The sequence below is a fragment of the Zingiber officinale genome, chromosome 7A (genome assembly GCF_018446385.1).
Source record: "Zingiber officinale cultivar Zhangliang chromosome 7A, Zo_v1.1, whole genome shotgun sequence".
Lineage (NCBI taxonomy): Eukaryota > Viridiplantae > Streptophyta > Magnoliopsida > Zingiberales > Zingiberaceae > Zingiber > Zingiber officinale.
In genome coordinates, this window is record NC_055998.1 from 77329479 (window position 1) to 77345557 (window position 16079).

General features: G+C 38.0%; 3 protein-coding genes across 3 annotated transcripts; 2 read left to right on the forward strand and 1 right to left on the reverse strand.

Annotated features, from left to right (window-relative positions):
• The first annotated feature begins 304 nt into the window (after positions 1 to 304).
• On the forward strand, positions 305 to 8981 carry LOC122001594 (PH, RCC1 and FYVE domains-containing protein 1-like). Its single transcript, XM_042556425.1, has 9 exons — positions 305 to 708; positions 1798 to 1884; positions 2617 to 2706; positions 4457 to 4537; positions 4720 to 4914; positions 5022 to 7127; positions 7555 to 7701; positions 8020 to 8393; positions 8622 to 8981. The coding sequence occupies exons 1-9, from the start codon at positions 643 to 645 to the stop codon at positions 8749 to 8751; spliced, it is 3276 nt and encodes a 1091-aa protein (XP_042412359.1). The 5' UTR covers positions 305 to 642; the 3' UTR covers positions 8752 to 8981.
• A 1449-nt stretch (positions 8982 to 10430) lies between these two features.
• LOC122001595 (uncharacterized protein At5g39865-like) lies at positions 10431 to 11781 on the reverse strand. Its single transcript, XM_042556426.1, has one exon. The coding sequence runs from the start codon at positions 11530 to 11532 to the stop codon at positions 10894 to 10896; it is 639 nt and encodes a 212-aa protein (XP_042412360.1). The 5' UTR covers positions 11533 to 11781; the 3' UTR covers positions 10431 to 10893.
• A 1537-nt stretch (positions 11782 to 13318) lies between these two features.
• Positions 13319 to 14059, forward strand: LOC121999450 (probable calcium-binding protein CML36). The gene has a single exon (XM_042554133.1). It carries the CDS (start codon positions 13319 to 13321, stop codon positions 13961 to 13963), a length of 645 nt encoding a protein of 214 aa, XP_042410067.1. The 3' UTR covers positions 13964 to 14059.
• The last annotated feature ends 2020 nt before the right edge of the window (positions 14060 to 16079 follow it).

Genomic DNA, 16079 nt, shown 5'->3' on the forward strand with positions numbered 1-16079 from the left:
AGATAACGTTTGAATTTGTAAATAAAAAAATATAGGGGTGTTTTTGGTGTAAAATTTTTTGTATGGATCTCGTCCTAAATTTGCCGATATTTCTACTTCGTTCTCCACTCGCTGCGTAGTTCGCCATCGTTAGTGAAGGTAAACCTACCGCCCAATTGTGCGGTGACGGGATTCGTACGTATTCACGCGACATGCGAAGGATCGGAGCGAGATCGGTTAACCCGGGGTGGATATGCGAATTATTTGTATACTTTCTTGATATTGCGATATAGTTAGGGGCTGTAATGCTAGATGTCGCAGTAGATTCCTAAATAAAGAACCCAAAGCAAAGCAGAGAGAGAGAGAGAGAGAGAGAGAGAGAGGGAGAGACAGTGCGAGAACGAGCTTTTCTCAGTCTCGTCGCCTTTGAATCTTTCTGGATCCGCCGCAACGCGTCAAGAAGTTGAGTTCCCGGAACAAGAAGATGTGTTCGAGTGGGAAATTGATGGATCGTTTGAATCTTTGGAGCATTTCTTGGTGCCGGCGGTTCTCATCGTGATGGGAGCCTTATGGGGTCGATAGGGTTGTTCGGTTGTGTCTTTGGAGTGGTTTGCTGCCGTGGAAGCTTGAAGGTTGAGTTTGGAGCTTGATTTTGGAGGCGGGATGCCGGCGGCGGGCGCGGTGGATCACGGGAGGGCTGCTGCGACCGCCGAGAGGGACATCGAGCAGGTAATGCTCCGGAAGTTGCAGATTTTTTTTTTTTTTCCTTTCATTTTTTTAGAGAATTAGTATAGTTTTTTTTAATCATTGTTTTACATTTGGACTGTTTGCTTGCTTGTTTGGAAGTGTTGTCGGTTTATGACATGGAGATAAAACTTTGTTTGCAACTGGTATCTTACTGTTTATTTGAATAGATAAATTCCGCAGCTAGTTCTTGTTGTTTTCCTTTTCTTTTTGTCCTAAAACAGTAGTACTATACTCCTTCCCGCACAGTAGGTAATGATTTTTTTAATCTCTCTAACTAGAAGTGGCATACTTAATACACCTAAACAACCAACTGATGGAAGCTTGTGCCAAGAGTTGAAATTGTTGTCGACAACACAAATCCAAAAGAATTCTGGGCATTGTTACTGCAAAAAGTGTTTTTAGCTTATGTAAGGAGATATGATGCTGAAAATTGGATGACCTGATGATAAGCTTGGTATTTCACTGCGTGAAATTTACAATATTTCTACAAAGCATCTCGATCCCAACTTTCCAAAATCGTGGGTATAAATATAGTAGGAATGTATGCTTCAAGACTTTAAGTGAGGTTTCAACTATGCATTGTTGTACAAAGTAAGACACATCTTATAAGTTTCACTAGCATTCCCTTTCAACTCATTTTAGGCGGATTTTCATTCCTGGTCCTATGAATGAAGTTGAACAAATCCCCAAGATTCTGAAACTTAATATTGGTAATAAACACATAATAAGAAGGCATCATCCGCTTGTGCAGGCTGCTGACTGAAGCATGCTTATTGCTTTTGTCACATGAAATTGTTGACAAGTTATTCCAAACTCTATCTCATTCATAAGTTTTCACTATTTAATCTATTGTTTCATCATTTTTACCTTTTGATGCTGTGATGCACACTCGGTGCCTCTTTTGCTTTTATGCATCACCTAATGGCTTTACAACCTATGCTTGGTTTCACATGTTCCAACTTATGTTAGACATACCATAGCATTTCTTTAATTTTCTATAGCTCTTCTGGTATAAATCTATTTTGTTTCTCGAGTTGGATTTGTCTAATATAAATAATTTGGCTTGTGTAGGCTATTACTGCACTTAAGAAAGGAGCACACTTGCTAAAATATGGGCGAAAGGGAAAACCCAAATTTTGTCCATTTAGATTGTCCAATGTAAGTTTCTTGAAACATTTTGATGTCAATGCTCGATACATGGTTGTGCTTGTATAAGAAATGCCCTAAATTTGTCCAATTGTTTACCAATTAATTTGATAATATACAAAACAATAAAAGTCTACGTGTAGAGTTAAATTGAAGATGCACTAATTTCAAAATATCCTCCAATTGTTTCCTTTAATTGAAGATGCATCAATTTCAAATCATTCTTCTATTTATTTTTTTCAATTTTGTTTCCTTTTCAGCATTAATAGTTTCCTTCTCTGCATTAGTAATAGGCCTTTTGGTCAACCATGAACAGTATGTTCCTTGCAGACCATGGTGCATGGTATTAAAAAGTTGTAACCATAGTTATCTTGCTTGGAATATATAAATACTTTAAGTTAGACTGCACTTTTTAATATTCTGTAAATGTTTGTATGCTTCTGTGCAAGTTCTGAATGCCAGTATATCTCTATGTAGTATATTACTTTTTGTTTTATTTTCTTGCTACTCTGTCCTTTGATTTTATTCAGTAATATAAATATAATAGTTTAGATTGCACACTCACTTTTTTGCTATGAAAATGTTTGAGTCCACTAACTTAAGTTCTTTAAAATTCATTAGATGCATGTAGCCTTGCATTCTTTTCTTACAATGGTTATTTGTATGGGAATTGCTTTTGATTTTTTTTTGTGAGAATATCTTGGTGCCTTTTCACCAAGTCACTTTGCCTATTTGTTTTTACAGGACGAGACTGTCCTAATATGGTTCTCTGGCAAAGAAGAGAAGCACCTCAAATTAAGTCACGTGTCAAGAATCATGCCTGGACAGCGCACTGTATTTTCTCCATTTGGCTCTACTTTTCCTACATAAATGTTGTGTTCATATAAATTTAAGGAGTCATTGTGCTTTCAAATTAGACAATGTTTAGAAACTTCCAATTACAAGAGTCATGTAACCATTTGGAAACTTCATTTGCTGAACATGATTGGAGATATTGTTTTGCTTTTTTAGGCATTTCCTCTTCAATAAATTGCTAAAAGTTTGTCTTTTTTGTAGGATGTTTGCATTTGATTGGCATATGTTGTCTTTACATCATATATTGTTAAGGTTTGTATAAGGGTCAAGAATAGCTAAGCAAGGGCAACACTTTTGGCATCAGAATAAGTTAGGGAATGTTGTATAGATTGAGCCCTTTCCCTAGAACCTTAAGCTTTCGGAATTTAGTGTTATTGGTCTTCTTCACAAAGTTAACAGATTCAACATGATTTTTGATAAATTATCAATCAAAAGTGTATTCTTGAGAAGAATAAGAGGACCATCAATACTGGTGCTTAGTGATTTAGTCACCATTTGTAAGGAAGAATCGGAGGAGCTTAGCCATGATTGTTTTCAGGGACCTTATAACTTTAGGCAATGGCCAAAGGTAAAAGAAAAAAGTTATTAGTCAGCATGTCCCCATTATGGGAACAGCTAGTTTCTACAAGTTCTACTTTGTCATTTTTTCTCTATAATAAATGCTTCCTTTTTGAAGCTAGTATAGACCATCTGAGGCAGTGCCCTTTGAGTCATATTTTAAACTTGACCTTATGCCTGTTCACCATTGTACTCTTTGTTTTTCTCTTGTTATCATCATCTGCATCCACCCTAACAATGGCTTTAGTTGTCAACATAGATGTCAATGACCAATGAAATTAATCCTTTATTTGCCACACAACCATCTGAGACCACCTCTCTGAGTTCCTTATCAGGTAGAACCGTAGAAGCAACCAAAAGGTTATATTGTTCAATTTTTACTGACTCCTTACTCTAGTTCTTCATTTCAGAGTTTTTCTGTGACTAATCTGCCAAGATAGAGGATCTAGCCTGTTGAATTCTTTTGACCCAAACTGCTTAAGTTAAAGTCAATAATAATCCAAGATACTTGTTTGTGTTCATTTACAAACACAAGATATGTAAGACTAAGTTAATAACAGTCCACTCATCTAAGCACTTAAACCTCTTTCATTAGTATCTTTATTGGACTAAATTAGTGTCAAACTTTTATATTGGTTATATTCTATTTAGCCCAAGTATATATCATGGCAAACACTGTGTTTGTGTTGGTCTCAAAGAACAAAGATCAAACTCAGAGAGTAAGCAATGAGAGGTAAAAATTAGAGTTTCAGTGGATGCTATTTCTCTAGTCTTGGTTGAGTCAATTTTTTCCATTATGGTACAGTCTTCGTTCTCACTTTCCACTTTGAGCAGCCTCTTGCATAATGATCCTTGCTCTACCATATTACATTTTGCATTTTTATGGTAAGCCTGGAAGATGGATCGTTCATCTCCTTTTATCTTAAACTTCTGAAGTTTAATAAACCTGATAGAATCTTAGATTTTTGGTTTATGTGATTGGCCTAGAAAAGTAGATGTTAATGAGATGCTGATCTCATGAAGCTTGGTGGTTGTGAAGCTCATGTTTTTAGATTTATGTATTTTGATAGCTTTTCCTATTGCCTTAGTTTTCCTTAATGAAAGCAAAATATATTATTAGATTACTGGCTTCTAAACATCAATCATATATATCTATTTTTTCTCTTTTCAGGCAATTTTTCAAAGATATCCACGACCTGAGAAGGAATGCCATTCATTTTCTCTCATATATGATGATGGGTCATTAGATCTTGTAAATTTCTCTTGCCACACTCTTTTGTTAGATTTCAATTGATATCAAGACTTATACTATTCTTTTTGCTTATTTCATGCTGTGACTAAAGCAAGATCTTTTTTTTTTCTTTCTCAGCAGAATATTGTTCCTGATTTATCTTATTTCTTTTTCTCATATTGTAATATAATTGTATGTGCTAGATATGCAAAGATAAAGATGAGGCTGAAGTCTGGTTTGCTGGTCTAAAGACATTGATATCCCGTTATCCCCAGCGAAGACGGAGAACAGAGACAAGAAGCAATGGTGTATCATCGGGTACAAATAGTCCAAAGACATACACATGTAGAAGTTCACCTTTAAGCTCCCCATTTGACAGTGGAGATGGAATCCAAAAGGTTCTCTTCTTGCATCTTATTTTTTTTCTTTATTGTATCTGTTGTGTTTACCATAGAAGAAATTCCTCTGTTTCTGGTTAATTTGTAACAATATTGATACTCTTCAGCTTCGAAGTCCATATGGCAGCCCGCCAAAGAATGGTTTGGACAAGGCATTCTCTGATGTTCTATATGCAGTGCCTCCAAGAAGCTTCTTTGTGTCGGATTCTGCTACGACATCAGTCCATTCTCCATCATCAGGATATTCAGACAACATAAATAGCTATACGAGGGGCAATCCATTGGATGCATTCAGGGTAAGCATGTCGAGTGCCATCAGTTCATCCAGTCAAGGCTCTGGTCATGACGACAGTGATGCTCTTGGTGATGTATTCATATGGGGGGAAGGAACTGGAGATGGAATTTTGGGTGGTGGAAATACTCGAGTTGGTTTCAGTTCAGGCGCTAAAATGGATTCTGTTTTACCAAAGGCTTTAGAATCTACAACCATACTTGACGTGCAGAATGTATCTTGTGGCAGAAGACATGCCACGCTGGTAACCAAGCAAGGTGAGATTTACACTTGGGGTGAGGAGTCAGGTGGTATGCTTGGGCATGGAGTAGATGCTGATGTCTTGCAACCAAAACTTGTAGATTCTCTTGCAAACGCGAATGTTGAATTTGTTGCCTGTGGTGAACATCATACTTGTGCTGTTACACTATCTGGAGAGCTCTATACTTGGGGTGATGGAATTTACAATTATGGGCTCCTTGGACATGGAAATCAAGTCAGTCATTGGTTCCCTAAAATGGTTACTGGACCATTGGAGGGTATGCGTGTCTCGTCAGTTTCTTGTGGACCTTGGCATACAGCAGTAGTAACCTCTGGAGGGCAACTGTTCACTTATGGAGATGGAACTTTTGGTGTGCTAGGTCATGGGGATCGCAAAAGCATTTCTATACCTAAAGAAGTAGAATCTCTTAAAGACCTCCGAACTGTGCGAGTAGCTTGTGGTATTTGGCATACAGCTGCGATCGTAGAAGTTATGTCTGGAAATTCATCGTCCAATTTCTCTTCAGGTAAATTATTTACGTGGGGCGATGGTGATAAAGGACGTCTTGGCCATGGAGACAAAGAATCTAGACTTGTACCCACATGTGTTTCTGACTTAATTGAACCAAATTTTTGTCAAGTTGCTTGTGGAAACAGCCTTACTGTAGCACTGACTACCTCTGGCCATGTTTATACAATGGGCAGTACAGTTTATGGTCAACTTGGAAATTCCGTAGCAGAGGGAAAGTTACCTGTCCGTGTTGAAGGAAAATTGCTTAAAAGTTTTGTGGAGGAAATCTCATGTGGTGATTATCATGTGGCAGTCTTGACTTCAAGAACTGAAGTCTATAGCTGGGGTAAAGGAGCTAATGGCCGACTAGGACATGGTGATACTGATGACCGGAATTCCCCTACCCTAGTTGAAGCTTTAAAAGATAAACAGGTCAGAAGTGTCGTTTGTGGTGCTAGCTTTACTGCAGCAATTTGTATTCATAAGTGGCTTTCTGGTGTTGATCAGTCTATATGCTCAGGTTGCCGTTTGCCATTCAACTTCAAAAGGAAACGACATAACTGCTATAATTGTGCACTTGTCTTTTGCCATTCTTGCAGTAGAAAGAAGTCTCTTAGGGCTTCTATGGCACTGAATCCTAAGAAACCACATCGTGTGTGTGACCACTGCTATAACAAACTAAGCAAGACCTTTGAAATTGACTCTTCATCTCAGTCTTTAGTTAACAGAAAAGGAAGTTCAACACAGGATCTCACTGAAATTATTGAGGAGGAGAAGTTGGATCCTGTAAATGTGCAAGTTTCTAAATTTTCACCGGTGACATCCTTTAAACAAATGGAAAGTAGATCATTCAAGAGAGACAAGAAATTTGATTTTAGTAGCAGTCGTGTATCTCCAGTTCCAAACGGAAGTTCACAATGGAGTGCCCTTAATATTTCAAAATCCTTTAATCCAGTATTTGGAACATCAAAAAAATTCTTCTCAGCTTCTGTTCCTGGTTCAAGGATTGTTTCTAGGACATCATCACCAACGTCCAGACGTCCCAGCCCTCCTCGTTCTACCACGCCAACACCAACACTTGGTGGGCTTAGTTATTCAAAATTCATGATCCAGGAAGAGAGAACCACAAACGAAAAACTTGGCCAAGAAGTTACCAGGTTAAGAGTTCAGGTAAAAGTCAACTGGAAGCTTGAGAACTGACAAAAGCTATTTGTTTTTCATTTAGTGTGTAATTATGATGCACTGCCAATTTTCTTGAGGGAACTCAACTTCAACATTTTCTATTTTGCATAGAAGCCTTAGTCATTAAAATGCCCATTCTTGTAATGATTTGGGAGAGAGAGTTCCCGAACATAATTTGTGAGACATGATAATAGTCACCAACAAGAAAGAGGAACCTGAAACATTTCTTATCGCTAATATTCTTCAAGTTTGAGAATAAATAGCTTCATGTGCTATCTCGAATTCTTGCCTAGATTGCCTTTTTTTTCTAGTTGGAGTTTAGGTATTTCGCATCGCAATGCTGCCGTAAGCATTTTATGTTCATTGAAAGGAGAAACTGGCCACTTTTAATAAACTTCTATCTAAAACTTTTTAGGTGGAAAATCTCAATCGCAAGGCGCAACTCCAAGAAGTTGAGTTGGAAAGAACAGCTAAGCAATTGAAAGAGGCAATTGCAATTGCAGGAGAGGAGACTGCAAAGTGCAAGGCAGCCAAAGAGGTTATCAAGTCACTAACTACACAAGTAAGAATATTATTACCTGGTGTTGTTTGCTTTAGTGGCGCGTGAATCTCTTTTGACAATGTTTTCTTTCACTCTCACTTTATTACCTGTGTTGTTAGTCTTCATCTTGGTTTTTAGGTTGTTCAACAGATATGCAGTGTGAGAATTCTCAGATTCATACACTTTGAATATAGGGTTGCATTGATTAGATTAATCCCTCAAATTCCATTTTCATGACATGCAAATCAGATTTAGTGTTGAACCACCTTTAATTTGCTTATTGCTGCTACTCTTACTGTCTTTAGATATTCATTTTTTGCTGGCTTATTTGTCTGATAGTTAAAGGACATGGCTGAGAGGTTACCAGTAGGAGCAGAAAAGAGCAGCAAATGCCCTTCTTTGTCATCGTTAAATCATACTTCTGCAACATCTGACATGTCCGACTTTTCAGTGGCAAATGTGGAGCAGTTAAGCATTAGCATAGCATCCTATGAGCTAGATTCAAACGGTTCGTATGGAAACAGATATGGTCCTAGTTCCACAAGCAATTCTAATAAAATTGGTTCAGTATCTGAAGTTGGGAATGGAAGAGAGGAGAAAATTTCCAACTCTACTCTTCCTTCCGAATGGGTCCAACAACATGAGCCTGGAGTGTATATTACTCTTACTTCTTTACCTGGAGGAATGAAAGATCTCAAGAGGGTTCGTTTCAGGTATATGCAAGTCTTTATGGCTTTAAACCAAATCATTGGTGAACATGGTTTACTACTTTCACAATTAGGTCATTGCTCCGAGTTCAAAATTTTGTAATAGTTTGTCGCTCTTATAGCTACTTTGCCATTAGTTAGTATAGAGCTGTGGCTGATTCTTAGCATTCTAGGGCTCACAAAAACCATTGTTTTGTAGAATGTTATCATTTTTTATTTCTTCTATGAATGCAGCCGGAAGAGATTCAGCGAAAAGCAGGCAGAGCAATGGTGGTCTGAGAACCGTGCCAGGGTATATGAGCAGTACAATGTGCGCATGGTGAACCGGTTCCCTGCAAATGCCGGCAATGAAGTGCCTACTTAGGAAGAAACCTCCTAATACTCTTCGAATTGGTTACTTCCACATTAGTAGCTTTAACCCTCAGTTTGTTTGGCTTTCAGCGACACATAAAAGATCGACGAGACTCTGTTATACAAAGTAGGTTTAGCTGATCATTCTTTTTTTGACCCTGTTATTCTTGTGTGGAAAGTGGATGGCTTTTTAAACACATGTATATTCTTTTTCACATTTCTTAATAATACCTTGTTTGTAAATGCCATAAGCAATTGCATCTCCTATTGTATTGCTCTAGTGTACTTGTATTGACAAAGTATCATGCTTAAGCAATACATGTGCCGAACTGATACTTCTCGAAGATTTATTACTTAATTTGGATAGTGTAGAACGGCCCCTTTCGGAGTGAATTGATATTGGCTTTCTTGGGAATGAATTGACTTATCATCTTTAATTGTTCAAAGTTAGAATGAGGTGAACCCAGAGCTCAATACAAGGCAGTGGAACGGGGTGAATTATTAGGTTATCAGTTAGAAAGCTCATCAAATATGCGAGAAAAATTGAACTTGGTAGAGTCGTGTAGTATTCATTTTCGATCACGATACAACCGTTAAACAGGTTTTGTCGACAGCATTGTATTGTTGTTCATAAGTAGCAACAACTTGAACATAGTCGAGTGTGGGGTTTTAACTATCAAACTGTCTTCTTTGTTCAAGGCAAGAATGATGAGAGGCACTAGTCTAAAAAGGTGCCCTAAAAACCTTTTGACGATGAACCATGGGAGACCATGATATCTTTGCTACTCAAAATAGATCCACTCAAATCGAATGTTTTCGATCAAAAACATAAGCCTACTCTGTTGCTTTGATCTCTAGACGAACCATTTTGGGCGAAATACACGGATAAGCCAAAGGTAATGTAGAAAGAAAGCAAAAAGTTCCAAGTACCCCAAAAATGGTGATGTTATACTGGTTTAAAAACATCGAAACAATAACAATCTCAACAACATGTTTACGAACTTCTATATAAATCAATACACAACAGTACTTCGAACAACCACTTACTCAAGTTCAGCATGATTTGCCTCCTACAATGCCATTACAATAACACAAGTTTACTATCCTCTTGTTTAACACATATAGTAGATAAATGTTTCACTATCAACTTAGAAACGAAAATGACCAGACTTACAAAAGTTAAAAACTATAAAACAAACTTGCCATTGTTATTGTGCTGATTCAAATGTCAGCAAGTAGAAACAAAGGAACAAATCAAGATGTGAATTCTTAAAGACAACCTATAAATCAATCTAGCGATTCTTCAGTTTACCGACATTGCAACAAAAGATGATGTTAATCATTCGAACTAAAAAACACATGTAGCACTCAGTTATAATGGCAGTTTTAACGCATATTAATTGATAGATACAAGTACTTTCTAATCACATGGTGTCTCACACAAAGCCAAGAATGCACTTGCATCTACTTGACGATATGATAATAATCTTACCTTTCCTATATATCACATATAAGAACATTGACAATACAAAATTAAGAGTCTAACAAAAACAAAATGAACTCAAACTGCTTATAACTGTTGGCATTAGATATCTGAAACTCAATTATCAATCAACCATACAAGGGAACCTTCAATGAAAACACAAAGATTGCAACACAGTTATGAATCTTCACACACACACACACTTATCATGATGTGAACGACAAAAGTTGAACACCATAATTCAATATTGCACAATAGAATTATAAGCATACCAACTAGTACAACCATATCATGCAGCTTTATCATGATCAGCACTAGCTACCAAAGAGAAGTCAAATCATGCTATCGGCAAACTGGAAGAAATAACCATCAACCATGTTATTGGCAAACCGATATGCGCACAATCAGATTATACACACAGCTTACTTCTTCCCTATCACCATTCACCAACACACTTTTGAGACAAGAACCAGCACTATCAATCAAGAGACCATCAACTCCAGATAAAGCAGGTACTCTCAAATTCATCCAAGTTGGGTAAAATTCCACTCAAGCAAGTAAACTGATTGCCTCCAGATCAATAAACAGGAATTCAGAGGGAAATTGTTCCCTCGATTTATCGTTTGCTCTTTGATTCATCCATCATTTGGAAATCCAGTGTTCCAGAAAAATTCATGAACAGCAGTGAGGGCATCGTGCCAGTCCATTCTCGTTGCAGAGCTCACAGCGTCTCATCCTCCCTTCTTCCTCAACAAACACCTTCCGGCTTCCATAGCAATTGGAGCAGGGGATGAACCGCATCCCACCGCAGGCACCGCAGACGATCGCAGGGTCCTGAACGGCAACCCCATCGAGCATTTTCACCAGCTCCCCGGCCTCGTGCATCTGCCGGATCTCTTCCACACCGCCGAGCCACCGGCTGCCAATGTACACCTGGGGCAGAACGACCGGCCGGCCCTTCCCCAGCAACTCCTGCAGCTCCCGGCGGAAGGATGCGTCCATGGAAACATCGCGCTCGTCGACGGAGACGTGGAAGCCGCGGAGGATGGCGCGGACGGCGGAGCAGTCCGCGAAGGTGCGCCGGATGCTGCGGAGCGAGGTGGAGTAAAGAATCAACTTGGGGCGCTTCGGCTCGTCGGCGAGCCGCCGCCCGAGGATCTTCGACGAGGCTCTCCGTTGGGTGTTGTAAGATAACGATCGCAGAAGGGAGAAGGACTTCTTGAATAGGGAAGCACCGGAAGACGAGGACGACGAGGAGGAGGTGGAGGAAAAGCTCGACACAGGGGTCAACCTCTTGGAACAATCGGCCATGATTCCGACGATGAGCTCACCGTCTCCGATCAGTTCGTGAGGGGAGATCCTAGGGTTCGAAGGACGAGCGACGCAGGTAGCAGCCAAGACAAGGCGGAAGAGCAAGCGGCGGCCTGATATAGAAGATACTATCCGTGTGATGGAGGACAACGACAAAAGGAGAAACCACGGCGGCGAAGAGCGGCGGCCGGCGGCAATGAGAGAGCGGAAGGAGAATGTTCTAGAGAAGGCGCAAGCCTTTAACGACAAAAAGCCAGCTTTTTTTTTTCTAATTAATTAATTATAAAATTATTTTAAAAATAGATTTCAGCTATCTTTTCTCTTGTTTTAAATAATAATAATAATAATAATAATAATTTATTAATGCGTGTAGCAAATCCATTTTTAAAATTTATTTAAGTAGTTAATTATATAACTATTTTTAAAATAGATTTCAACTGCCTTTCCCTTGTTTTAAAAAATAATAATAATTTTTTAATACGTGTAGAAAATTCATTTTTTATTTATTTAAGTAGTTAATTATAAAACTATTTTTAAATAGATTTCAGATATCTTTTATCTTCTTTTAAAAATTATTATTATTATTATTATTTTAATACGTGTAGAAAATTAATTTTTTAAGTAGTTAATTATAAAATTATTTTTAAGATAGAGTTCAGATATCTATCTTTTTTTAATTTTAATGCGCGTAGAAAATTATTTATTTATTTATTTATTTATTTAAGTTGTTTATTATAAATGGCTATCTTAATAGGAAAGCAATATGAGGAAACGTGGAATAAATGCAAGTCTAATAAGCAGAAGGCAAAGGAAAGGAATGGAGGCGAAGGCAGGCGGGATTTAAGTTAAGGTCGACTAAAAAGGTGTAACTTGTGTTGGATTATCAGTGATTTGATTTGGTTTGAACTCTTTCAAGCATTACGTGTGAGAACATAAAAAAAAAAAAAAATCAGTCTAAATAAAAAAAATATTAATCATGTGGTAAAAGGCGATTCGTTCGCCCCCAGCGCCCCCGCCAACCCGTCCCTAGGTCAACACGGAGGAGGTAAATCACGGATGACTACTAGCCATTAGTGCAAATAGCTAAGATATGGAGGAGGTTATACTCGGTCACAGTTTCGATCCCAAGACCTCATATGGCAACTCTCTATGCCTTAACCATCGCACCGCCCCGAGGGGAACAAAAATTATTAATCATGCTACTTAACATCGTGTTTAAATGATCGATCCAATCCCATAGATATTTTTTATTGATCATCAGAATAAATTGAGAGGTATTTGTACTAGGTGATCTAGAAGTCCAGTATCTTTTAATTATAATTCTTATTTTTTAAAAAAATTCTTATAAATTTATCTGAAAATAAAACGAATATATGGGAGACAATTTAATTAATAAAATATGCTCATTAAAGGACAACACCATAGTAATTAATCCAAAAGGTAAAATGAAAAATAAATATGCTCATTTAAAAATCTGGAAATTAAGTATAGAATTCTATAATTTTAAGTACATCATTTTTATCCATTGATAGAGATTAAAGTACCTTTTAAGTTAAATAAAAGTGAATAATATTTTTTATCTTTTAATTAATAAATAGTTTTTTATTTTAGAGTTGATATATATATATATATATATATATATATATATATATATATATATATATATATATATATATATTATTATGAGTTTGGTACGATTATGCTTATTTAAATAATTTTATTCTAATATAAAAAAATGGCATTGAAATAGTATTTTATCCTATTTTTATTTTATTCGATGCGATCGATGTGTCGGGTAAAAGAAAATCTGCCGGGAAGCTTCGCGGAAGCTCGCTTCCCGCCACGCTCTTCCCTCCTTCTTAAGCTCCGTCGAATCCATGGCGGAGACGGGGAAGAGGAGAGGAAGAGGAAGAGGAAGGCGGAGAAGGCAGCGAACGCTTCCACCATGAAGCTATGCGTGCCATCCTTCTTAGCCTCCCATTCAAAGAAGGGAAGCAAGAACTCCTCCTCTCGCCGCTGTTCCGCCGCCGGGTCCTCCGACGGCGACTCCTCCACCTCCTCCTCCCTCTTCCGCTCCGCCCTTCTCCCCTCCTTCTCCGCCCGCGAGCTCGAGGCTGCGCTCCGCCGCCTGGGCCCCGTTAAAACCGCCTCCGGCGTCGACCTCACCGAGGCCGAACTCGCAGCGCTGCTGGCGGAGCCGTTGCCGCCGGAGGCAGAGGGCGAGCTGCGCGAAGCCTTCGCAGTGTTCGACGCCGACGGCGACGGGAAGATCTCCGCGGAGGAGCTGAGGAGCGTGCTCGACAAGCTGGGGGACGAGGCCTGCTCCCTGGAGGACTGCCGCCGGATGATCCACGGCGTCGACACCGACGGCGACGGCTTTGTCTGCTTCAACGATTTCGCCCGCATGATGGACGGCCAGCGATGCTTCTGAGGGCAGCGATTTGAACTGGAGAAAGCAGTTAAACAGGAATCTTCATCTTGTAAATGATTGAAACAAAATGGAATACAAAATTCAGTACTTCTCTAATAGTAATAATAATTAATTTTGCATAATATTTATTCGCCATAAAAATTACATTTTAAATCCCAAATCATGGGAGATTATGGAACCTGATTAATTTTGCGATCACAATTAATCGCTAAACACTTTATTAATTACAATCATTTACACAGCAATTTACTGGAGAACTATAAAAAAAAACATGTAACATTCCATTTCAATACATCTCAGTTTCGATGAGTCCTCAGACGAGTTTTAAAATTACAGTAACAGAGAAGCAGATCAACATTGATGCTAACAAAATCAAGAGGAAATGGGAATGCCCATTTTTTGGGGATAAAATATTCCTTTTATCTCCGGAATAATTTTCATTATAAAAGGAGTATTAAGGATGATTTAAGAGAGGTTGAAGAACAATAATAGATTCATTCATCATGGAAGAAGAACATCCGAAATTCAAGGAAAAGTTTAAGGATAGACACGTAAAATCATGACCCATTATTTCATTTTTTATGGGTACCATCATTTTATGTGTCTATTCTTGAAATTTTTTTTTAAATTTTTTTTCTTAACATATCATTTTTCTTCTGATTCTATGATCAATTTGTTTTATTTTTTTTTATTTTTTTTTATTTTTTTATTTATTTATTTTTTTTTACAACAAGCACTAAATTTATTGCTCATTTCAATACTTCGCTTCAGGAGATGGCTATAAATTTTTATAGTTTAAGGATTTCGGTATTCTTATTTTCATGTTTTAGTTTATAGTAGAGCATGTTATGATAAAATTATAATCTAATCTATAATTACACCAATAAATGACGAGCATGCAATAAAAAGAATTTATGTATCTCCGGTTGAAGCATCGGACTTGCCGACTGTCTTTAGAGAATTTATTACCGTCCACGATGCAGAGGCTCTCCGGCAAAATCCGACAACCGCTCGCGCCGTCCGTAGGTGCACTCCAAGACGAACGCCGCACTCGGACTCAACCTCAAATCGCTGAAACCAAGCCAAAGTGTACGTCGGTTCGAAGAAGTGCGTTGCTTCTGCTTTCTCACGCGGAGACCAGCCAGGTGCGTGTCTTCAAAACAAACTGGGCCGCCCATAAGTACGAGGCCCATGAGCTAGGGATTTGCACCCCCTACGCGCGATATTCGCGTGCGTCGCGCCCGATTTATGGATTTCCAGTTTGAACCCCTCTGATTGGGCTCAGTCCGCGCATGCATATAGGTCCCCTTAATTTTACTAAGCATGGATGGAAGGACTCCATATATAAAATCTTTCAATCTTTTTTTTCTTAATAATGTGAGACTAAAAACTTACATGTATGTATTACCAAAAATAAAAGGGATAATATGAATTAAAACTCAACAGAACATAAGTTGTAAAAGTGTAAAAATAATTTATATTATTTCGTCCGCAAATTACGATTTCATGTCGGTAACTTTCCTCTGAATGGTTCGTGAACGATCGCCACGTGAACCGAATCGTGCGCTGACGGCTATGTTATCTGCCGCAAACCATGTCGGGCTACTGACGACCGGTGTTTAGCATCGGAAAGGACTGGCTGCTGCCTTAGTAGGCCGGTAATTAGCGGCCGACGATTGTATCTGTCGCAGTTGCACAATTGAGGCGGCTAGCGAGTTGTGGAAAAATACAAAAAAAAAAAAAAAAAAAAAAAAAAAAAAAAAATAATTTGATGCAGGTGGTTTCGTGGTTCAGAAAAAAATAACGTTTTTGCATGGATAAGTATTTTGATTTCAGAAAATCAAAATTAGAAAACAACGTGAGTATTTTTCTGACGTGTAGGAACGAAAGAAAAAAAAAAACATAAATAGCAAGTTTAATTTTTTTTCTTCTCTTGAACGGGTTTGGTTCAAGTCGCAAATTAATTAAATGAGACCCAGATTTAATTTAAATTATTAGTTAATTTAATTAGATTATTTTGATTCAATTAGACTCAGATTTTATTTAAGTCATTAGTTAGTTTAAATGAATCAGTTTGAACTAAATCAGAATCGATCAAGTTGATTTGAATAATTAT